Source organism: Cladophialophora psammophila (assembly GCF_000585535.1).
Source record: "Cladophialophora psammophila CBS 110553 chromosome Unknown aczJe-supercont1.10, whole genome shotgun sequence".
NCBI classification, from domain to species: Eukaryota; Fungi; Ascomycota; class Eurotiomycetes; order Chaetothyriales; family Herpotrichiellaceae; genus Cladophialophora; species Cladophialophora psammophila.
Window position 1 is genome coordinate 342195 of NW_006912931.1, and position 23030 is coordinate 365224.

General features: G+C 50.1%; 7 protein-coding genes across 7 annotated transcripts; 3 read left to right on the forward strand and 4 right to left on the reverse strand.

Moving 5' to 3' along the window:
• Positions 1-21: 21 nt before the first annotated feature.
• Positions 22-901, reverse strand: A1O5_06842 (uncharacterized protein; the record flags this gene model as incomplete). Its single annotated transcript, XM_007747433.1, has 2 exons — positions 22-128; positions 181-901. The coding sequence occupies 2 exons, from the start codon at positions 899-901 to the stop codon at positions 22-24; spliced, it is 828 nt and encodes a 275-aa protein (XP_007745623.1).
• Positions 902-1242: 341 nt separating this feature from the next.
• On the reverse strand, positions 1243-2610 carry A1O5_06843 (uncharacterized protein; the record flags this gene model as incomplete). Its single annotated transcript, XM_007747434.1, has 4 exons — positions 1243-1599; positions 1623-1838; positions 1896-2191; positions 2241-2610. 4 exons carry the CDS (start codon positions 2608-2610, stop codon positions 1243-1245), a joined length of 1239 nt encoding a protein of 412 aa, XP_007745624.1.
• Positions 2611-3777: 1167 nt separating this feature from the next.
• A1O5_06844 (uncharacterized protein) lies at positions 3778-4947 on the reverse strand (the record flags this gene model as incomplete). Its single annotated transcript, XM_007747435.1, has 1 exon — positions 3778-4947. One exon carries the CDS (start codon positions 4945-4947, stop codon positions 3778-3780), a length of 1170 nt encoding a protein of 389 aa, XP_007745625.1.
• Positions 4948-8448: 3501 nt separating this feature from the next.
• On the forward strand, positions 8449-9157 carry A1O5_06845 (uncharacterized protein; the record flags this gene model as incomplete). Its single annotated transcript, XM_007747436.1, has 3 exons — positions 8449-8623; positions 8683-8973; positions 9027-9157. 3 exons carry the CDS (start codon positions 8449-8451, stop codon positions 9155-9157), a joined length of 597 nt encoding a protein of 198 aa, XP_007745626.1.
• A 3257-nt stretch (positions 9158-12414) lies between these two features.
• A1O5_06846 (fanconi anemia group M protein) lies at positions 12415-15810 on the forward strand (the record flags this gene model as incomplete). The annotated part of the gene is made up of 1 exon (XM_007747437.1): positions 12415-15810. The coding sequence occupies one exon, from the start codon at positions 12415-12417 to the stop codon at positions 15808-15810; it is 3396 nt and encodes a 1131-aa protein (XP_007745627.1).
• A 1219-nt stretch (positions 15811-17029) lies between these two features.
• On the reverse strand, positions 17030-18478 carry A1O5_06847 (uncharacterized protein; the record flags this gene model as incomplete). The annotated part of the gene is made up of 3 exons (XM_007747438.1): positions 17030-17553; positions 17669-18154; positions 18286-18478. The coding sequence occupies 3 exons, from the start codon at positions 18476-18478 to the stop codon at positions 17030-17032; spliced, it is 1203 nt and encodes a 400-aa protein (XP_007745628.1).
• A 648-nt stretch (positions 18479-19126) lies between these two features.
• On the forward strand, positions 19127-20251 carry A1O5_06848 (uncharacterized protein; the record flags this gene model as incomplete). Its single annotated transcript, XM_007747439.1, has 1 exon — positions 19127-20251. The coding sequence occupies one exon, from the start codon at positions 19127-19129 to the stop codon at positions 20249-20251; it is 1125 nt and encodes a 374-aa protein (XP_007745629.1).
• Between the last annotated feature and the right edge of the window lie 2779 nt (positions 20252-23030).

Consider the following 23030-nt stretch of genomic DNA (forward strand, 5'->3'; position numbering starts at 1 on the left):
GATGACCTGGATTCAGACACCTCAGGGCAAAGTGTAACCGCCGTCAATTGTGAAGTCTGCCCCAGTAACGAATGAACTTGCATCGCTTGCTAGATAAAGATAGATTGCTTTCAATTCTTTAACGTGGCCTATTCTCTGTCAGGAACAAGACATCAAGGTAGCTGAGTAGTCATTTCGTACCTTGGCGGCCCATCACAGCCATGCGGCGGGCTTCGTTGATGCCTGCTTGATCGGAACTCATATCTGTGTCGATCCAGCCAGGGGAAACAATATTTACTCGACAGAATTCGCGCCACTCGCGAGCTAGACTCTTGCCGAGATGCGTGACCGCTGCTTTGGTTGCGTTGTATGTGGTGTGGTCGACTGGGACTGTGACAACCCGTCCACTAATGCTGCTCGTGATGATGAGGTTGCCGTTTCCTTGCTTCTTGAACACAGTACCAACGTATTTTGCGCAATAGAATACTCCGTGCACATTGACGTTCATCTGGGCGTGGTACTCTTCCAAGGTCTGCTCCAGAATGGATCCCGGGATGCAGATACCAGCGTTTGCAACGAAAACATCGATTCTGCCAAACTCGGTGCAGATATCCGATATCAGGCTTTCGACCTTTGTGGCATGGCCAACATCGCATCGCCGAGTCACGACGTTGACTCCACACCGCTCAGCTAATGCCGCTGCTTTCTGATCCATGGCCGGGTTCTCGGAAGAAAATACCATGACGATATGTGCACCGGCTTCTGCGAAGGCCTCTGCAACCGCGTATCCAATCCCCCGGCTTGCCCCTGTGATGACACAGACTTTGCCCTTCATACTGAATTGATCCATGACATTACTCGGAATCTCAGGTACTGGTCGACCAGGCCGAGTGGCCATGCATTCTTCAATTGTCATCGACATGTTGAAAGAACTTGAGAGTCAACTGAACTTTCCTCTGTCGTGGGCACAAAACAAAACGAGGAAATCTAAACCTGGTCTTGGGCCTTAGGGCCAAGAGGGTAGCAGATCTTCATGAGGGAGTCTGGCAAGTTGGGATATGCCCTCGGTATGACACTTGCGATAGTATCCACCCCTTGAGCCATTTGAATCACTGGTTTTGCCTTTGTCGAAGGTCTTTTCGAAAACGCTACGCAGATGGGTCTAGTCCGGAAGGGGCCAGCCATGGCGAACGTGAACTGATTGGCCAGCTCGCACAACTCAGCTTCTACAGTAACTCGGAGATAGATCCTCGATTCTTCTTCTTAGCCATTCTTCCTCCTTGCACATTCACAAACAGCAGAGCAGAAATTTTCTTCCTCGCCAACAGCAGCATGCACCTGCTGATTGCGCTGCGCGGGCCAAATTTCGCGGCCTGGCTCGGCCTCCAATTTCATGTGGTCTTTCAGCTGCTGTAGGACCAATTTTTTGAAATAAAGCACGCCTCCCTCCCGTTTGGTGTGCAACGGCCCGTGAACATAGACTCCAGAATTGAGATTTCCCTGGACCCCGTTCATCAGGTCGTAGTCCTTCAGCTCGATTCCTTCGAAGAAGTCGGCGGCGCGTTGAAAGGCGTCCTGGGTCGAGGTAGGATTTCGGAACGTTTGATACTCAGTTATGACCTGTTAGGACCAGTCGGGATGACGCGCATGATGAAAAAGTACGGGGTAGACAAGTTGGCCGAAGAGTTGGGGTAGTTGTAAGTGAAGGCGCCGTTGCCGAAGTACTCAAAGTCTTCAGGCTTGATATCATCTCTGTTCGGAGGGAAATGCTCCAGACGCCCTGAATGGCGCTCTATCGAGTACCTGTCTAGGTTGGTTATCTTGGTGATGCCCGGATGGCTTGCTTTGCAATGGTAACACTGAAGAACCCCAAGTCAATAGATGCGTCGCAGACAGGGAAGAGAGAGCTGGCTTACTTCATTATAGTTGTCACCGACCAATTTCCAGTTGTATTTCCCATTCGTGGTCCATGTCCGGTGGTACACATAGGAGTCAAGAGGGAAGTCTTTTAGCCGTGGTTGCTCATCCGTTCCAGCGTTCATTTCATCCCATGGAATAGGGTCGTCGGAGGCATCAAGGTTGATCCACACAAATCCGACCTTGCTGATATGCGTATAGATTTCGAACAGGCTGTAGTCTTCTCGATTGAAATCTTCCAGCTCCTCAAACTTGGGAGCTTTGGTCAATTTGCCGTTTAGACGGTAAGACCAGCCTGAAGCAGAGATGAGCGTCGTCGAAGAAGCCAATCGTGCGATACAAACCATGATATCCGCAGCTCAGAATTGACTTTTTGCCTTGGTTTGCATCGTCTTTGGTAATGAGCGGGTATGCTCGATGACGGCAAATGTTGTGGAAGGCGTTAATCTGCCCTTCCTTGGTTTTGACCAAGATGAGATCAAAGCCGGCCATCTCGAACCGTACATAGCTGCCGGGTTCCGGCAGTCGGAGGCGGTGAGTAGTGAGCAACCATTGCTTTGAGAATATTGCGCGGCGCTCGAACTCATAGAACTGAGGCTGAGTATACCATGAAGCCGGCAAGTTGCCCTCCAGAATGGGTTTGGTCATCTTGACACCATTCGTGAAATCGGTTGCATTGGGGTCAGCAATGCTGTCATGCAACGCCTGCGACATGGTTAAAAATCATCCGTAGAGCAGGCACGATGACAGCTTGTTCGACAGGAAGGAGAGGACTTAGGATGACCTTGTTCTGTCAGAAGCCTTGAAGAAGTCGTCTTTTAAGCGCAGATATATCACGCTCTACAGATCACAGGGCTCGGCATTGTTTACCAAATCAAGTAATGCACCGCGCAAAAGACCTTATTCGACGAATCTCGCCATGCCGCACGCTCTTTCAGTGATCGCGTTGGACCTTTTCCAATATTGTATGCACACCTTATCTTCGCTCTCGCGTTGCCGGTGAACCGTTATCTTTGCATTGGATGTCTCTGAGAAGGGTCGGTGTATTCAACTCACCAGAATTTCTCTTAGGTTGGGGATGTGTTCTATGATTCATGATTCGTGAATTAAAGAGATGAAAGAATGTGTCATGTTCCGAGTTCAAGAAACCTGTCTGGGAGTTTCTGGATCAGCCTATAACCGTGACCAGACCCATGGAGTGCAAAACATCCATCCAGAACACATTGACTCCAACGTCCAGACGCTTGAAAATCTCCAAGACTATCAGCCTCACACAATCCATCGGTTCAGAAAGGTAGGCGATAGAAAGATAGGAAAGTCGGTCGAGGACGAATCTACGCATCCGGAGAATCTCTTCCTCTTCTTCGTTGCTCTCCAGTTCAGGAGCAATCGATAAGCATGCCGATCCCACAAGAAGCAAGAGTGGCTGAACGCAAGACGTCCCGGAGCTGACATGGATCTGTTCCAGTCGGGTAAGAATGCTCCGTCCGATAAACATAAGCCATTTTTCTGTGTTTCTATTGGAACGCGACAGAGCCGAGCATAACCCTGCTTGACTGTGTGCCCAAGAGAAAACCCTCGTCCCCTCAGCTTCGGATGTTTCTGCAATCTCTTTTGCTCTCCTTCGGCATAGGTTAGGAAACGTATAGTAAAGTTGATACAGGTTTGCGAACATGTACGTCTCTGCGAGTAGCAGGTGGTGGATGGCTGGAGTATTCTCGTCTCCTGTACTGGCTATTTCATGCAGGCCCGGAAGTTCCAAGCTCCAGAGCTCCTCTTCCAACATGCGGACTGAGAGCAGAAAGTCTTCGGGGCGATTCAGAAATGACCCTGACCTGCGATTCGTCATCTGCCCTCGTTCGAATACTCGGACTTCCTGGATTAGACGCACGACTCGAGTAAACATGGTTTGAGGCACGGAGGCAATGCCAGTTCAAGCGCAAGGGTTTGGCTCGTGGCAACTCGAGATGGTTCAGGTTCGTATTGAACGGAATAGCCGTTCAGGGTGACATCCTCGTTCAAGAAACACGTAATCATTTCCCAGTATATCAGTGCTTCCTTGAAGAAGTCCAGTGGTGGGGATCCATCTGGGGACTCCACTGCACAGTTGAGAATGGCATTTTGGACAGCTTGGAGATGAGCAATACCCAAATCTTTGACGTCATGCCATGAAGTGCTGAGTCCGAGCATGAGGACGACGAACAAAAGCTCGGTGGTCCAGCTGGACGCCTTTGAAACACGGGTACGGAGGCTTTGGAGCGCGAGTGATTGATACTCGAGAGCATGACGCCTGAAGGCCAAGCTTTGACGGCTTAATTTGGCCGCAGCCATACTCAGCATGGCATAGAATATGGAGCCCGAGTCTTGCCACTTTCTCATGACGAATGACCGAAACGTATTTTGCTGTGAATCGAATGTCGAGAAGAGAGGGCAGACAATGGTGAAGTATGCCTCAACAAGCTCGCTAGAAATGTCCTCTAGTCGAGCCGGCAACTGATTGTAATGGTTCAATTGGAGAATTTGTGGTGCACCCGGATAAGCGGAGCATTCTGAAGATAGAAGATCTGCCTCTTGAGCATCGATATTCGTGGCCCGACATGACCCTGGAGAGGAGGAAAATTCGAGCTGAGCAGTAGAGAAGGAATCATCCATGAACATAAAGTGCATGTTTCTTGCTTGCGAATGGCTCGACCACCCTGACAGCTCCTGACCACGCTCCATGTCCGCGGTGGACATCGATCTTATCCCGGGGTCTGGATTTCGGTCACTGTTAAAGACGATTCCGTCATCAAGGGCTAAAGTGCTGTACCAGATTTCACCTGGTGTTGCACCAGCATCACTCTGAATGGGCGACGGAGGGCCCAACACACGAAATGAGTATGCATATCCCACCTGCTCATACGCGCCATTTGGTGTGACGGGGATTGATATATTGGATCCTTGAGCGTTGGCCCTCGCGATCGTATCTAAACTGACCTTAGTGGCTGCTGAAATTGTTGCGTCCGCTTGATAGACAGTAGTTGTCGGCGTTCGTATGTCCGGCGATGACATTTGGTCGTCTGTTCTTGAGGATGGATCAATTTTGTATACTTCATGCTGCTTAGCCCAGCGCAGTGTGAGTCCCGTCGGGAAGCCAGGACACAAAATCCCCTTATCGCTGCAGCGTAAGCAAGTTGGCTTGGTCTCGTCACATTTGATCTAAAACATCATGAGCACATGCTCGAATCTACCTAGAAAAACACCAATATCAAAATACCTTTCGAGATTTACATTTGGCACAACCGGTGGATGATTTCTGCACATTTCTTCGCCGTGGTTTAGGCGCCAGCGTGCTTGACCTTGGTTTGAAATTTAAAGGGGTCTTAGACGACGTGCATCGTTGTGGTTTGGAGGATATCCTAGGGACCGATGACTCCATCGTCCATGGGGACGGGTGTTGCCAAACCGGCCTCAGTCGTAGCGAAAGGAATCATTCGAGAACAGAGAGACCTGCTAATCAACTGTGAAGTGATCAGTCTGGATTCTAGTAAGCATTTCTAAGGAATGAGGAGTTAGGTCGGAGGACCAAAGGAGTTCATCGGATAACAACGGACATATTCAGGCCCCGACTACACTTAAAAATTTCGCCCAAATCAAGAACCCAGACGAATAGACAGACCTCAGCGGGGAATCACTGCGGCGTTGGTCTTTTCGCCACTATCGTCGGTAATGGTGCGGATCAAACTTTCCCCTCCCACAACTTTGTCTGCACAGAACGGGATATGGAGCTTGGCCGAAGCACAGCCGTCAGGAACCGTTGCTGTATAAAGACGGCAACCATGGATTACAATATTGTGCCAGTGACAGCGGTCGCAAAACGCAAAGGCTGCTAGATGTTGCCGGTATCTATATCGTTCGGTCTCTAACATCCCTGTGACGAGGCTTTTGGAACAGGTGGTTCTGAAGCTGGTGACACACACCCTCGTTTGAATCGTTCAGAGCAAACTGACACCACGCGCATCTAGAACATATTTGAGTTGGCGGCCATTTGTAGTTCTTTGGAACCAAGATCCCATACCATCTTGACGACAGGAACATGGACCCTACGAAGACAGCGCTCCCATAGTTGACTGTGGACACCGAGGTAGGAGATACGAGGGCATGCAGAAGAAGGGAACCGCCAGGCAGGACCAACCAAGAACGAACTGTCAGCATATCAGCAAAAACGAACGCAGATTATAAGACTTACCGGGTGCATCAACATTGCAAGATGCTCCGAGCCGCCCAAAGTAGAAGAACTTATCCAGTTTCACATGGGATCACCCACCGATGAGTGAGATAGCAATGGGCAAGGTGCAGCTGACGGTTAGAAAGATTATGTCCGCGGCCAGCCGAAGTCAAATACTCCCAGAAAAGTCTACACGGCCATGCCCAACATGTACGCAATTAGAGGCCATCAAGACGCGGGCTACCTTGCCTGCATCAACGGGAGCCACGTATAGCAACGTCACGCGCAAAGGGCCAAGTGCATCGTGATGCAGTAATGGTGCAACCCGTTCCAAATATCATGGAAGGAACTGTGATGGGGCTCAGAAGCTCGAAAGTGCGCCCTTACTGTTCCATTCCTGTCTTCCATTACTTAGTCGAAATTTTGGTGCCAGGAATGGTGAACATATTGGCCAAATTGCTGTTTCGAGAGATTCGGCGCTCCCTGTTACCCTTGGGAGACAATATGCAGAGGGTTGCTCGGTAAAGGAACGAGTGGTCGACTGAGACGACGTCCTTGAAGAGGTGAAAGGAGCAAGACGATCAGCGATTTCGTTTGGGCGAATTTGGTACAGAGGTTCTTTCAGGGGTGCTATCGCTGTCAACGAGTAGTTGAGCCATTGCGAAACTAAAATCGAGCCTTACTTGCATTGCTGGCCCGCCGGGCATTGAGGGAGGGCATCATCGACGAACGCCCCTGTTGTCTTAGGACGTCTAGTTTGTTTTCGAGGTCGCTGTTCCCCAGCCTCATTGTTTTGTTCTTCAACAGCATAGAGCCGACCAGCCGAAGAGAGCATCGACAACGAGGTCGGCGATCAATTAGAGGTAGGCTGCGGTTCGCCAAACATAGCTTATTCTTTTTGACTCGAAGATAGAGCAGCTTCACTGCTCGAAGACAAGTTTGCTGGACGTATCAGTCAATTTTCGCATTCGTACCGAGTACTGAGAAGCCACTGATCAACCCCGGGCTGCCCGGGGGTAGCTCTCCGTGATTGACAGCTCATTAGCTAAAATTCGCTGTGACATCTGTCATTCATTGCTTTTCGTAAATGGCGTTCGAGGCACGGCAGGCGGATATTATGATCCGCCCCAGTACAAAGCACAGGTAGGGAAGAATCGCAGAGTGCTTCCCGGAGATGGCGTCGATGGTGTCGCCGCGCCAAGTCAGAAGTAGTGATCTGGTCAACTGCACCCTCCTAACGCGAGCGACGCTCTGCACAAACCAGCATTCGGTTGTCGCGACAGTGTGGCAGCCTTGTTGTTACCCTTTTACAAGGCACTCAGTGCTCGTACGTGATGTGATGGCCGATGGATCCAAGAACCATGCCGGGGCCAGCGCCTGGGGAAATGGAACGGGCAGCCGAAGTTCGACAGAACACGAGGGCAATTTCCGATGGACTGTGTTTTGGGGGAAATTTGGCCCACAATGATGGGAAGATGAAAATCCCCGATCGACGGGCGGCGAAAACTCCGTCACAGGTCTTTCGGTAGCTGTCTGTCTGCCATGTGCACCATACCGAGTACTGTAAATACCTACAAGTACCCAGTAAGTATGTTTGGGTTCACCGGACCCCGTCTTTGTTGCATCCTCGTCGAATTGTTGAGAACACGAACACCGCACAGTCTGAAACATGCAGCACTCGCCACAAACAAATCCTGCGGACAGTCGCCCGGGTGCAACTTTGGTTGTCTCACCGGGGCTCGAAGCCCGTCGAATCAGCCGTGACGGTCGGATCGGCCCACGAGCATCAGTCTGCATCAGCCCAAGAGCCCAAGACTCGAAAAAGTCCGATTGGGAAGGACTAGCCTCAATTTCAGCTCCGTTGCAGCGGAGCCCAGGGGGGGCCCCCTTGCAAGGCTCCGTCCAGTCTCCACACAGAAGAAAACTCGCTTCACGCAATCCGAAACACTTGAGCCTTGGATGGACCAAAGATGGGCGGGATGGGCCTTGCAAATGAGGAAATCCTGGGGAGATTTGACTCGCGGATTGGTGCTTGGGGGTGGAAACTGGGAAGGCGAATGTGTGCGCTCCCCGGTCCAGTCTTTTATAAACTCTTTACTCCCTGTCGCGCCCACATCTGATCGTGTTCGCGAGTCCACCGGTTGTTTGTATACATCCACATCCTCCTGTGCTGGCACTTTGCGCCGCGACATTCGTTTCTACGCTCGTTCTCAATTGATTCACATTCACATTCGCTTCCACTTCTCTTCAACCCGCGCTTTACGCCGCCGACTTCAGCCTCACTTTCTATATTCCCCTGTGACAATTCCCGTGGTACTTTTCCCGCGAGCGCATTCCCCATCAAGATGCGCTTCTTCACCGCCTTCACCACCTTCGGGCTTATCGCCTTCGTTGCCGCTCAAAACGCAACTACTACTGCTTCCGCTGAGACGACCGAATCCAGCGTGGCCACGTCGACTGGCTCTTCCTCTGCCGCCGCCACCGCGTCCCTCAGTCCGCAAGTGAAGTGTCTGCAGTCCTGTAAGTCAGGCTTTCAAGGAACAGGGTATGGATGAATACTGAGATAGTGAATTATCTAGGCGGCTCCGCCGACGTGTGCTGCCAGGCCAAATGCGTCGGTGTTCCGTGCCCGTCTCAACTCCAGGCGAATGCGACAACGGAATGCGCGGCGCAATGCCCGCAAGGTAATGGCACGGCTGGCGAGACTCAACAGTACGCCTCCTGCCAGGCGGCGTGCATCAGCTCTTACTTCTTGACTGCCTCCTCCACTGCTGTTCCTACTGCCAGCCAGACCGACGGCAGCTCTTCTGCCACAGCCACTTTTGGGCAGACCAACGCTGCCACAACAGACGGTTCGGCATCGGCGACAGGTAGGGGTTCCATATGACCGCAAGATCTGCTGAGTTACTGACGACCTTTGTAGAAGGCAGCTCCGCAACTGGCGCATCAGCTTCAGCCTCGCCCACACAATCTGGCAATGGCGCCGACAACCTTCACGTCGGCAGCGTAGGACTTGGATTCCTCGCCCTCGTCATGGTCGGACTGGCTCTGTAGAGTCCCCGATCACTTGGAAACTGAGGGATTCTTACTTCACTTCTGGAAAATGCTTGCATCACTTTGCTTTATTTCAAGGGCCCACCTTCACCTTTCTGAACGACGTTCTGATACGATAATTCCCGGGGGAGTTTCACATTCACATGGAAGTAGTATGTAGCTGATGCAGTCGTCCCCTTGGTTGGGCAGGAAGGATCTTCTGAGAAACATGACTTCATTGTCGATCATCCACATAACCTCTTCTCATTGTCTAACTATGACCACCAACGCTGAACACACAGTGTTTTGGCTCCAGAGAAAGTATCTCTCTGTCACCCCCGTGGTTGTACCAAGTGGCACTCGTCCCACTGACTTTGCATCTTCTCTGATATCTCCCGGCAATGATCCTCGTCTCGGACGATAAGGTGCTGCAACTGACGGTGTCTCTGCTCGCCGGCTGATACAGCCCCAGCATCTATTAAGGCATTTCACCTCTCTCATGCAACTGGGAGAGCATGGTGGGGGGGGGGGGGGATTCAATACTGGCTCCTCCGCCATGATGAGTGACTCAAGTCGCCCGTCGTGAGACGCACAGGTGCATCTTGAAGTTTTCCTGCAACGTCGATTTACGTGAGAAAGTCGCTGCATACGCCAAGGAGCAAGAATCAAACTTTCAAGGTCTTGCGACTGAGACATGACACAAAGGAATCTATGAAGCACCATCAGATTACACCAGCTGAAGACCAGATCAAACTCTCATCCTCAATCCGAAGACTGCCCGAACCGAAAGCGCTACAGAGACTCTCGCACTTCGGACACCTTTACCATTGAGCATGTTGACATCCTTAGATGTTCTCGTTCAATCAGACAAAGGCAGAGCTTGACGGCGAACTGGATGGAGACATCCTAGTCAACTTACACCACTAGGTACGGGATCTCCAATCCAATGATCCTTCGCAGCTGCGGTTCCTTATCGACCAGAACGAGCACCCGGCTAGATGAGCATTGTCAATACTCCAATTGACCAGCAAACCCTCTAACGGACTGTATCAGGTGTCGACGCACGTATGGCCACCCAACTCTGAGATAATTTGCGCTAGAGCGGTGCTCCTTTTCATCTATATTGAGCAGAACTGAGAGTTCGAGTTACTCTTCCTTAATCCTGACACAGCACATAGGTTCAGAGTCAACAAGTCACGATCGGCGCAAAGATGCCACTGAAGAAATTGGGAACCGGTCAAAGACAGCCCGTTGCCCGAATACTGTTATCTAAAATTCGAGTGAGCTTTGTCGCATCTTTAGTAGGTCTTCCCTAATGTCTTATAGCGTCTTAGCCATACCTGCAATTGGCGATGACCTTTATCTGACATGGAATGCATAAAGGCCATTCGATCGGGATGAGAGCTTCTTCGTAGGCTTCCAGGGGCAGACATATAGCTCTACAAATCCAAGTCCCTCTAACCATCGAGAATAGAACCGGTGAAGTATCCGTCTAGTCGAGCGAGCTTCTAGATATACTCGGCGACTCGAGCTTTGCTCGATCCGATCGTCCTCTCCAAATTGCTGGTTTCTGTACTGGCGGATTAGCCCTTAAACAAGCGGTTGCCGACCATTGGGCATACCGGCGGAATACGAGAGGCTCTTGAACCACTGATTCTCTGTCGTCTTCTTCACGTGCATACAATATGCTACCTCCAGCAAGGAAACTCTCACTGAATCTGCTTCTCTGACAGATCGTGGAAGTCCTGCTTTGGCAATAGTACTATCTCTACAAGCTACAGATCTGGACCAGCGGCAACCCTGGGGCTCGAGCGCATTCTAAATGAAGACAGTTTGATAGTCTCAACAAGTGAACTGGAGATTTTATGACTGTGCCTTCGAAATGAGATCTATTTGAGCATTCGTGGAGGACGAACCTACTGCAATTCCGTCTGAAACTCCAGATACCACTGAGATTAATTATGGGTATGTTTCCAGGTGGCATGCCAAATGAAATATATATTAGCATTCGCTAACCAACAGAGATTTTGTCCTCACCCCGACTGGAGGGAACAATTGAAATCTGCACGTTTCCCATCTCCACGGTTTTGGTAATGTTTGTGGGATGTCAGCAGAGAGTACGCCACTACTTCTTCGTTCTTCTCAAATATATCCTGGGACTATTGGCTGTCCCTGTCTATATCCCTTTACTTCTGCTGGCCTCTTTTCGATGCAAGCCGGAGGACAACATGCATCGTCTTAAGGAATTTTGTATCGATCCGAAGAGGAGAACGTACGCGTCCAATCTATGCTCTAATAACCCTACCATTGTGCCAATCGTGACACCTCTAAATTATGTCCTTAAACTTTTGTTGTCAGAAGGAGAAAAAAGCGGAACGTCCTGGCTTTCTTCCCAGTCTGTAGTAATAGTTTTCGGATTTTCTCCCTTAGGCAACACCTAAATCCAACAAAGCGCCACCTCTCTCACTGGGAAAGGTGATCCCTGGGAAGAGGAGGCTCTGCCTCACTTTCAATCACGTCCAACGCTTCGCCATCAATAATTAGCGTCCATGAATCATCCGCCATCGTAAGCAAAAAATCTGTGGCGGCGGGGCGAGTTGTGAAGGGAACGCAGGTAGGCATTATGTTATGGAGAGAGCTCCTAACCCGAATTGAGAAATAGTTGAACGGCGCAGGTAGAGCCAAACACCACCCCCTCATTATACTTCACCACCAACCTCACCACAGCGTTGTTTGCAAGCACCCGAGTAGGCTAGAGCTTCCAGGGTGACTACAATAGCCATGCGGACTGAAATAGAAAACCCACAATCCAACGCAGCATATGTCGGCTATTTATTATCAATGGAAGTCTGCACTCATGGAAGCATTGCCACTTAGGAGGCTGAGCTTTCACCGTCGAGCAGGATAGGGTTCTTCGGACCGCGATCATTTTCACTTGATGGCTGAAAAGTTAGAGCTCGTTCGATACTTCTCGATGCCGGGAAAGGCCAGCTTTCCTTACCACTAATCATAGATTTCAAATACAGCGCACCATGGCATCGTTCAATTATGCAGTGACGAAGAGTGTAGTCCGAGATAGGTGGTGAGCCAAAACAAACCGCCAAATGAGATTAGGCAGGTTAGGCGAGTGCGGTTCTGGGCAAATACCATCACGTGTTTTCGTGTGTCAAACTTGGCGCGTCCGCGTCACTCACTTTCTTCACCCACCACTTCGTCAAAGCTCGATGACGATGCGCAAAGACATCACCCCTACAAGAATGGGCTGAGCTGAAAAAGACATGGACTTCCTAGATGATGCGGCCGAAGCCAACTCAGATGTCCTTGTTCCCAGTTCTCAACCTGATTTGAACGCGCGTGCTCGCAAGCGTCGCCGCCTTAACTCCCATCTCAGCGGCTCTTCACCCACACAAGATGACGAATACGATCTGCCGCCGAACGAAGATGAAAACGGAAAAGACATCAAAAAATCAAAGTATGAAGATCGCATACATGTTCCTCAGTATGGAGACCGTCCGCTGGATACCTTCGTCACCCAATTGACTCAACAACACTCCAGTCCATCCAGAATTAGAGGGCCAAGATGGATGAAGCCTCGGAAGAGTCCCTCACCCTCATCTTCCATTCTGAAACGTCAAACTACTACCATAGGCCATTCTTTTCAAGCCGCTGCGCCTAGCGATGAGTTTGAAGTGGACGAGGATGATCTTGAGCTTTTAAAAGCTTTGGGTGATTGTGGCAACCCAGCACTTGTGCATAGAAACACAGGCCTAGAAGCCATACAAGGCAAGCCCGATGGCAACTCTGCTCCTCGTCGTCCTCTACAGAAATCCAGCTCGTTCCGCCAGACGACACTGCACGGGATTCACACGACTCAGCAAGAGCCTCCCACAACGCAATCCCAATCCAGGATACACAATTGGCCACTGGCAAGCCGAAATGAGCCTCCAACCCATCATGAGCTAGATCGTGATGCCATGGCCACGTGGGTATACCCAACGAATCTTGGCCGAATTCGAGACTACCAATATAACATTGTGCACAAGGGGCTTTTCCACAATGTATTGGTCGCGTTGCCCACGGGCTTGGGGAAGACATTCATCGCTGCTACTATCATGCTGAACTGGTTCCGATGGACGAAAAGTGCGCAGATTGTCTTTGTGGCGCCGACCAAACCACTTGTATCACAACAGGTTGACGCCTGCTTCAACATTGCCGGCATCCCACGATCTCAGACCACGATGCTGACAGGAGAGGTCTCACCAGCAATCAGAGCAGAGGAGTGGCGAGAGAAAAGGGTCTTCTTTATGACACCCCAGACCTTGATCAACGATCTGAAGCATGGCTATTGTGATCCAAAGAAGATCGTTCTGATTGTGGTAGACGAAGCACACAAAGCCACTGGAAGTTACGCGTATGTGGAAGTGGTTAAATTCTTGAGGAGATTCAATTCGAGCTTTCGAGTTCTTGCTCTTACAGCAACTCCTGGAAAGGATGTGGAGAAAGTGCAAGAGGTGATCGACGGGCTTGGAATCGCTAGAGTCGAAATCAGGACGGAGGAATCTCTTGATATACGCGACTTCGTCCACAAGCGGAATGTCGAAACCCAGACATTTGACAACTCTGATGAGATCACCATGTCATTAGAGATGCTGTCGGCAACACTGCAACCGCTCCTAAATAAGTTGCACTCCCAGGGTGCTTCTTGGGGAAGAGATCCACGAATGATAACCCTGTTTGGGTTGAAGAAAGCCTGGGAAAGGTGGCAGTCGTCGGAAGCTGGCAGAAGAGCACAGCATTCTGTGAAAGGCATGGTGAAGGCGATATCTACTACACTAATGAGTCTGGCTCATAACATTGAGCTTCTGAAATATCACGGCATCGGGCCTTTCTACCACAAGATGAAAATTTTCGCGGATGGAGCCTCAGGCGGTGGCAAATACGCGAAACAAATCGCGGATGACGAGAACTTCAAGAAATTGATGACGAGGTTGAGCATATGGATCAACAACCCAGATTTTATTGGACATCCGAAATTATCTTACCTGAAGACTGTGGTGCTCAACCATTTCATGGACATTGGTGAGAGGACTAGTGATAACCACAGCACGGGCTCTTCAAGTACAAGAATCATGGTCTTCACGCACTATCGAGACAGTGCGGAGGAAATTGTGAGAGTCCTCAATCGCCATGGCCCTATGATCCGAGCGCATGTCTTCGTTGGGCAGTCAGGCACGAAGGGTGGCTCGGAAGGGATGGATCAAAAGACTCAGCTGAGCGTTATCAAGCAATTCAAGGCGGGAAAATACAATACAATCGTCGCGACATCAATTGGAGAAGAAGGTCTAGATATCGGTGAAGTCGATTTGATCGTCTGTTATGATTGCTCGAAATCGCCTATTAGGATGCTTCAACGCATGGGCCGGACAGGGCGGAAACGGGCTGGGAGCATTGTCTTGCTCATGATGCGTGGCAAGGAAGAATCTGACTTCGCCCAGTCAGAGGACAATTATCAAAAGATGCAAGAAAAGATTGCCAGTGGCAGGGAGTTCAATTTCCATGAAGAACTGTCGATGAGAATCATCCCGAGAGACATCGTGCCCGCGGTTGACAAGCGCGTAGTAGATATTCCAATCGAGAACACGCAGCCTGGCTCGGTCGAGCCAAGCCGACGAAACCCGAAGAATGCCAAAAAGCCACCAAAGAAGTTCCACATGCCAGACGGGGTGGAGACGGGCTTCACGTTCTTGGGCACTGGGAACAAGAAGACGAAGGCCCGAACAAAAGAGAAGGCATCAAAACAATCGAAGTCAAGAAAAGACCACGAGGTTGCTGCACTACCTCCGTTGAAGGACGCTCTGCTGTCCGAGACTGAGGAACGAGAACTTGAAGACCGCTACGTTCGACTCGTGGGGGCCGAAGACGAATATATTCAGTTCGTGCGATTTGATGCTTACCCAGAACAACAGCGACGGCTCGGGAAAACAGATGCCGTCAAGCATTCAAGAGCGACCAAGACGTTAGTGAAAGCCTTCGAAGCGATGCAGAATCCAAGACAAAAGTGGTCCCGTCCGTCGGACTATGAGACGTTCTCAGAGGGGGATGAAGCCTTGCCTGAGGTGTCGGAAGTGGAAGAACCGACACGTGCAAGCAAGACGTCCAAAAAGAAGCGAAAGCCTCAAACACTTCGCCACACAGATGTTTCTAGTGACACCATTGGGGACAGCACTATTTCGCAATACGATGACAAAGACAGTTTCATCGATGATGGGGAAGAAGATCTCAGTGCGGCTCGGTCGGCGGGATCCAGACGAAAAGATAAGGCAGTGTTCGCTGATAATGACGACGACAACGACAACGACGACGACGACGACGATCTGTTTCCCCCTCTACGAAAGATGCCGAGTTCATCACCTACCAACGAGGTAGAAATGCGGGCTGCGAAACGCTTCTACATCTCGCAGCAAAGCATAGATTACGACGCGATGGACGACGACCTACCAGACCTAGACATCTTGGTTTCTACCAAAAAGACAAGCAATCTCAGCCCAGAGAAGGCGAAGGTCCAGAGTGCTGCGACACGGATCTCGCCATTGGCGAAACAGAGACTTACTAGTCCGGCACACAGGAAGAGGACGAGGAGGGTGCTCGATAGTGATGATGATGACGACGAATGACATCCAAAAACTTTGAGCGGGTTTCGACTTGTTGTGTGCTTATGTTTCTCTTTTTTTTTTGGATTGTGCATGTCCGACTTACTTGGATGGGTGGAGGATGGATGGGTAGTCCGGCTCTGTAGGGCGTGAAGCAGATCGCCGGACTATCTTCATTCTTGGTTACCCAGTCTTGACTCTTCCACTGTACCAAGTATACCCCTAGCATACCCCCCTTGCGCCTTGTCTAGTACTACGTTCCAGTGTCAGTATCTGTGTGTACGAACGGTCTGTATCGATGATTTCTTTAGGAGCTCTGTCGACACATCTAGTTCTGAACCCATTTGCGTACATTCAATCCGTGTTTTACTTCTGCTCGATCGATTCACGTCAAGTAGCAACTCAGTCCATGCTGCTTCGTTCTCAACGATGGAATCAATGTCCTTGTATTCCTGTTGGACATCTGTGTGGTTGCCGTGAAGTGTCCAGCTCCTCCTTCACCTCTCCCGGCTGCTACGAAGGTGTGACAACGAATTCAACCACGTTGGGCACGGTACCCGTTGTTAGACAGCCATTCCTCCATATGGTAGGCGGTCGTCCTGGGACAAGTGGTAACCAGAGACTCTCGAGTGATATGGATTTGACGCGAGGGCATACAACCTAGTGACCATGAACAGCCGAGTGAGATCCACCCGCCCGCCCTAACTACCGGGTTAGCTGACATTGTTGTACCTTCAGTCATTTACTAGCATCATGTTGCCTCGTTCCCAGGGCAGCGACTGAAGGTATTTTCCCTGTGCAAAATAGCAGGGTAAATGACCAATGAAGTTAGTTTGTGAAACGGTCGTGGAGCACTTTCTCCGGAATAGGAGGTGTCATGTAATTGATCGTAAACCCTCGCCGCGCTCGGTCATGTGTAAGAGGCGATGTTCAATCTGCTTGATGAGAGGATTCGGCATGCTGCAGAAGACTTAGAGCCAGAGCTCTCGGTCATCAAAATACAAAGTCCCAGGGCCTATTGCTATCAAGGCAACGCAAGCTGTACCCTCGAGGCACCACCGGGATCTTACTACTACGATTTCAGCGCAGTCCCGAAACTAAGATGCTGCGCACCGACTTTGACTTTATTAGAGTATTGGAAGAATAGGATTTATCGCTGCTTTCATTCACAATAAAGGTGCATACATCGGTCACTGCTCTTTTCGGGTCTTAGCGCTGGCCAGAAGGACACAATCCAACAGGATCAGAGTTTAACATTACGAGCTCCCTCATCATTCTCTCGATACATCCCATCAATCAACTTGTGCAACTCCAACGCCTCCTCAAATGTACAACTCTCCCTATTCTGGGCCAATTCACGGTAAACAATAGCCACATTCCTGGCGGCACTCGGCAACAAGTCTTCAAACTCACCTTTCCCCACGGCAACCTCCTCAACTCTATCACTCGCAAAGCCATACACCTCAATTTTCGTCCCATCATATCCCATCTGCATGAATGGCGTTGGAGCCGTGATTCGAATTTCCCCCTTTGAACCGTAGATGCGCCAATCTAGACCAGGTGTGTCTTTGAATGCGGGTCCGGCACGCATCGTGTAGCTTAGCGGGACGCCGCTTGCTAAGGTGCCGTGGAGGGAGATTGTATCTTCGGTATCTTTTGGGTAGGTTGAGGAGATGATGGCGCCGGAGGTGCGAGAAATGAGTCTTACTGCTTGTTGGCGATTTGCGAGGATGGTTTTTGGAGGGGAGAGGAAACTGTAGGCTAGGCCTGGAAAGGCGGCAAGGAGTAAGCTAGCTATCACAGCTCACTGATGTGAAGAAGGCTGATGTTCTAGGGGACGAAAACAGCATATGCCAGGGAGGGATGGGGACGGAGACAAGACGATTCGTGGCCAAAGACATTGCAAAAACATGAAGCAGGAACAGCTTGCCTTGCATAACCGAATCAATCGAATGTCCAAAATGAATCGACACCATATTCCCGCCGACTTCCTTTCTCGTGAAATACTCATGCTCTTCATCTATGGTGATAACGCCATCACCCGCTCCACCCCCAGTGTGTCCGATGAAAGAACTACTCAATACTCGTCCAATTCTCCCCTCTGCTAATAGCTGCTTCACTTGGTGGAGGAAGGGCGCTTGGCGGCCCTGAAGGTTCACCACCGCCAGCCGACCGTTCTCCTTGGTTGGAGGCGTGGCATATTGATTCTTCAGCCGCACAAGCTCCTCTGCTTCAGAGAGATTGCGCGCGAGCGGCCATTCCACGAGTACGGATTTGCCGGCAAGAAGCGCTGGGGCTATGGCGGCGAAGTGTTTGTCGACTCGGACGGAGCAGATTACTAGGTCGACAGAGGGGTCTTTGGCGAGGTCTTCCCGAGGCCAAAAAGCACCGTCTTTAGCTTCGGCTCCATTCTGTTCTGCGAGGATTTGGATGGGAAAAGAAGAGAATGGAGCATTCTATGTGGAATTGAGAGTGTGGTCGTGGATGGGATGTGTGTACCTGCAGGATCACCATAAATCCTCGTCTCCCCAGGCAAATTGAAACACTTCCTTGCGGCTTTGGCTTGTTGTGTTGAGGAATTGCATAACGCCACGATCTGGTAGTCCGGGCTTATTGTTAAATAGGGGAGGTGAGCTCTCGCTGCCCAGCTATGTTGAGAGAGGCCGATGATGCCTACGCGGATTGGAGGCATCGTTGCGTTAGGAAGGAGGATGGTATATGTTCTGCTGGTAGAGGAAAGATTGTGGCAGGACTTGGGTGCTAGAATCTCGAAAACCGGAAGGTATGGTTTTCCGTCAAAGTCCCTGATTCTTGTAGATTAGCTCTACCATAGCTGTATTGATTGCCTATGCTGTTAGTCTCGATTACCATTCTGAGTCCTGTCATACAACGACAAAGGGCTCTTGTGTGATTGGAACGAAAAATGGGCAAGCATATTGCTCCCCAGATTTTGGTCGTCGGAGATAACCTATTGACCCTATCTCCTGTGTGAAAGTTGAACTGTTATCTACGAAGAAGTGGAGGAGATTGCGAGCCCGTGTCGCAAGGTGATACCGAATTAGGAGGGTTTCATTGTTCAAAATTCATATCGGCACAATAGATCGTCGATGGACATACAACAAGGGTTTCGCATTGGTCTCAAGTTGAAAAGTACGAAGCTGATGCATACATACCTCGAGATGGAATGCCTCGGTCCAGCCTCAAGTTGTCGCAATTCGCCTGGAGTGCCGAAAGATGCCATTATATATAATGAGAAGATTTGAGAGTAGGTCGTACGAGTAGCATCAGTATTCAGGTTGAGTTCCCATCGTCAAGATTCCACTTGTAACAAGCCTTATTGATGGCGGCCTCATCTCCATCATCATCGTCATCTGCATCACCGTCCCTGTCCCTGGGTGACCGGATAGCTCTCGTCGTCGCATGCCTCGTCGCATGGCTCAGCGAATTCCTCGATCTTCGCTTTTCCTCGCCGATCCCACCAAAACCGTCCTTTGAAAGAAGTATTCCTGCCACAATCTCGCGGCAGAAGGGAGTGATTAGGTTGGTGTTTTATACACCTACTTCGACTCCAACTGTAACTCAACCTTCAGAGATAACCCAGCCCGATAATATCTATCCGGCAGCCTCTGAGGCATCCTACCTTCGTCCTGCAGTGATCAACTTTCATGGTGGGGGCTGGATCTTCGGCACACCGCGTATGGACGCGCGATGGGCCCACCGCATCACCCAACATGGCTACCATTTCATCAGCGTAGATTATCGGCTGGCACCAAATCATCCGTATCCAACGCCTCTTGAAGACTGCGTCGATGCCATACTTTGGGTACATGCCCATGCAGAAGAGTATGGAATCGACAGGCAGAGAATTGCGTTGAGTGGGTTCAGCGCTGGTGGGAATATGGTATTTGCAGCGGCGTTTCGGCTTTGTGAGGAGTTGAGGTTGAGATCGAGCAAGAAGGATTTAGACGTCGGGGGTGATATGGGTACAAATGCTGAGCGAACAGAATCGAGCCTGAGGGCGATAATCTCCTTCTACCCCCTCGTTAATCGGACTTTGACGGACGAAGAGAGATATACTGTGGATCCACTCGCGAGGAAAAAAGAGCAATATATACCCAGACCCTTGCTGAATCTCTTCGCGAAGGCATACATCTGCGGGTCGGATCGAGAGCACTTGGACCTCAACTCCCCTTTCCTGTCACCAGGTCTCGCATCCGATGGATTACTAAGGGATTGTTTGCCCGACAAGATTGCGATGTTCACATGTGAGTGGGATCGACTGAGGAACGAAGGCGAGACGTTCCGCGAGAGATTGCTAAGCCTGGGTGGCAAGAAGATTGGCGGAAGAGTTATTAAGGAGACTATTCATGCCTGGGATAGGCTGCCGACCTTCCACAGGGGTAATCCGAAAATGGATGAGATGTATGAAGAGGCGGTTGGGTATTTGAAGGATTTCATGGATTGAAGGGGAATGCGAAGGCGATGAGATAATGTCGGTTAGTTTTGCTTCCATCCAGTGTATGCCCGGAACAGTAGCCAACTGGATTTCTCGGGTCTGAATTGATAATACTGGGCCAGAGCGTGGCATTCAAAAACTGTGGATCCTCAAACACTGTCGGAGTAAAAGTCGATCACCACTTGTGTTCGCTAACAGCGTCATTTAATGTTTCAGGATAGTTTGAATGGCATCCCCAGGGACTGTGAGATGCAAAGCCCTTAGCCTTGATAGGACATCGTCTGAGATTGAGTCAGAGTGTGAACAATCAATCCGTGCAGCATTTGTGAGCTTTGAAGGTCGTGTCCGAACCGCTGATACAAGACACTGCTACCGTACTACTGTAAGAGTAGAATATTGATATAGAATGCCTTGAACGGGAGGAGCTTAATAATAAAGGGGCTGAACTGCAAAGCATGGCTTACAACCGAGCCCTCCACATCCTAGTGTCCTAAACTACCGCGCAATGTCACCATGAGAGCTTGCTAGTGCATCAAGATTTTGACCATGTTCCCGCGCCGCGCTAGGATTTAAGGCTGTTTTTTCGAAGCCGCAAGGTCGAGGATCAGGTGAAATGGTAGTGACTGTTGCCACTTGTGATATTGTGAATCAAGCGACATAACCAACTCCACTCCCTCCCTGCCATTGCCGACTTCATTATTAACACGGGACTTGAACGCCTTGATGATACGGTACAGCTTGATGACCTCGATAAAAAGAATGACATAGCCGAAGGCGGTCTCGGCGTAGGGGCTCTCTGAATATATTCGTTATCCACAGAGCACTCATTCGATCGGATCATGACCATGAAGGGCATTCAGTATTAGTTAAAGATCTGCTTTCTAGAGCTCAATTCCATTGCTCAAGCGCTTGTAGTGTAACAGAGCACTTCAGGGATCGGCATGCACGTGCAACAACGCACAGAGGCCTGTCCAGCAGGTCTGGAATCGAGAACGCCTTTCCGGCTGAAGCTGACAGAGCAGCACCACCAACACAACCCAGAAGGGCGGCGGCTAGGGCAACGAACGCCTAGCATGTCGGTATCATTGAGCGAGGGAGACAGGACCGATAAAACACTTAAGAATAGATAAACCGCATCAAAAGAATCATGACAACTGTTACTCTGTTCAAACTGTAAAGAATGGCACACTGCCAGCACTATAAACTGTCCTGCTCTCTCAGCCCATTTTGGTTCGACATGTGACCTGACAGGCCTCTGCCCTGCCACTCCACCAACCCAGCACTGCACAGCCACCTTGCCTTGTTACAGTAGGTAACTCCAATTTTGGCAGTATCTGCATGATCCTTTGGCTGTAGCAATCTAGTTGGTTACTCTTGTTCCACAACCACCCTATTGTTTGCACCCCCGGAGATGCCTTGCTGCGTGTACATGCAACTTCGTCCTCTGTGCTCGCGAGTTGAGCAGACGGGTTTTCTTCGATCATCTCTAGCTCTGAAATGTCTACAGCTGGAAGCAAGAGACAGTAACTCGATTCCTGAATCTCCCCTGCGGTCTTCTCTCGAAGACTCTAGCATCTTGTGTAGTTCCTGCCTCTGACGACATCCCTACACAGACCTATAGGTTTCGAGATCGTTGCGGGTACTATATGCTGAAAAGCTGCATCTTGGCAATCGAAGGGGAGAGTGGTGAAGAAGAGGGACGAGTCGTTTCTGATTTGGGGATCAAGTTTCATTACGTAGGCATTGTCGCACGAAATCCTATCCTAATCTTCTCTTTATAATTAGCCGCTCGTCGCTGTACTTACCTTCGGCTCACCTGCTGCTGCTTCGTAAAGCTCTGTGCATAGATACAGTTATGACTCTAGGTGGCCTTAAATGTAACGGATGCCAAGACGCCAAGGCACTAGAAGACCACATGTATATAGCACGGGGTCGTAGATCATCTCTTTGAAGCTCTTCAGCTTCGAAGTCGCTGTCGCACTGCGCCTATAGATAGGCAATATACTTCTTAGATAGCTCGCTGCCAAGCCATCCCTGACATTAAACTACTCTTCGAGACAGTCTGGATATCGTATCTCGAGAGGGGGCGAAGGTAAGGAAAAGAAATAGAAGAGCCACCGTGATGGTGGACATTAGCTTCAGTAAGACAAGGAGTTAGCAAGCTATTTAGCTATTATTTAGTGGGCTGCCGCTGAGAAAAAAGAGGGGAAGAGTGGATAGGCGAGGCTAAGCAGCCGAGCCATGCTACGCCTTGCCTCGGTGCACTTTCCTTGTATGTGGCTGTATTAGAAGAGTTAAGTAACGGTGTATATCTTGCGGCTGAAGTATAGAACATTTACCGCCACCAAGCTAGAGGCTGCCCTGTTGAGGACAAATAGGAGCTCTAAAGGTTTTGTGAAACTTGTATGTAGAAGGTGAATGCAGTCCAGGAATGGCGATTCGTGTTCGGTCCAGCTGGTTACCTTGTAGTGGCAAGATAGACGATTGTACCCGAAGTCCAATGTTCTTTCGCTTGTCGATCGACCGTGTGTCGAGGTCCATACAATATCGGACGACTTTCAGTTCTGCTCCTCGAAGCAGGCTCCCCTCGACCCGGCTAACGAGTCACTTGATCGCTGTGTCATCCAAACTTTGCCTTGATATGTATCTTCTGAGGGGGGAATGTCAGCTAATGGCGGCAAGCTCCAACGTGCATTTTCTGCGAATGGTGTTACGGAATAGGTCTGATGGCTCTGCCCGGAGCTACAAAATACAGCCACAGATTTTATAGTAGCAGCTGGAGCATGGC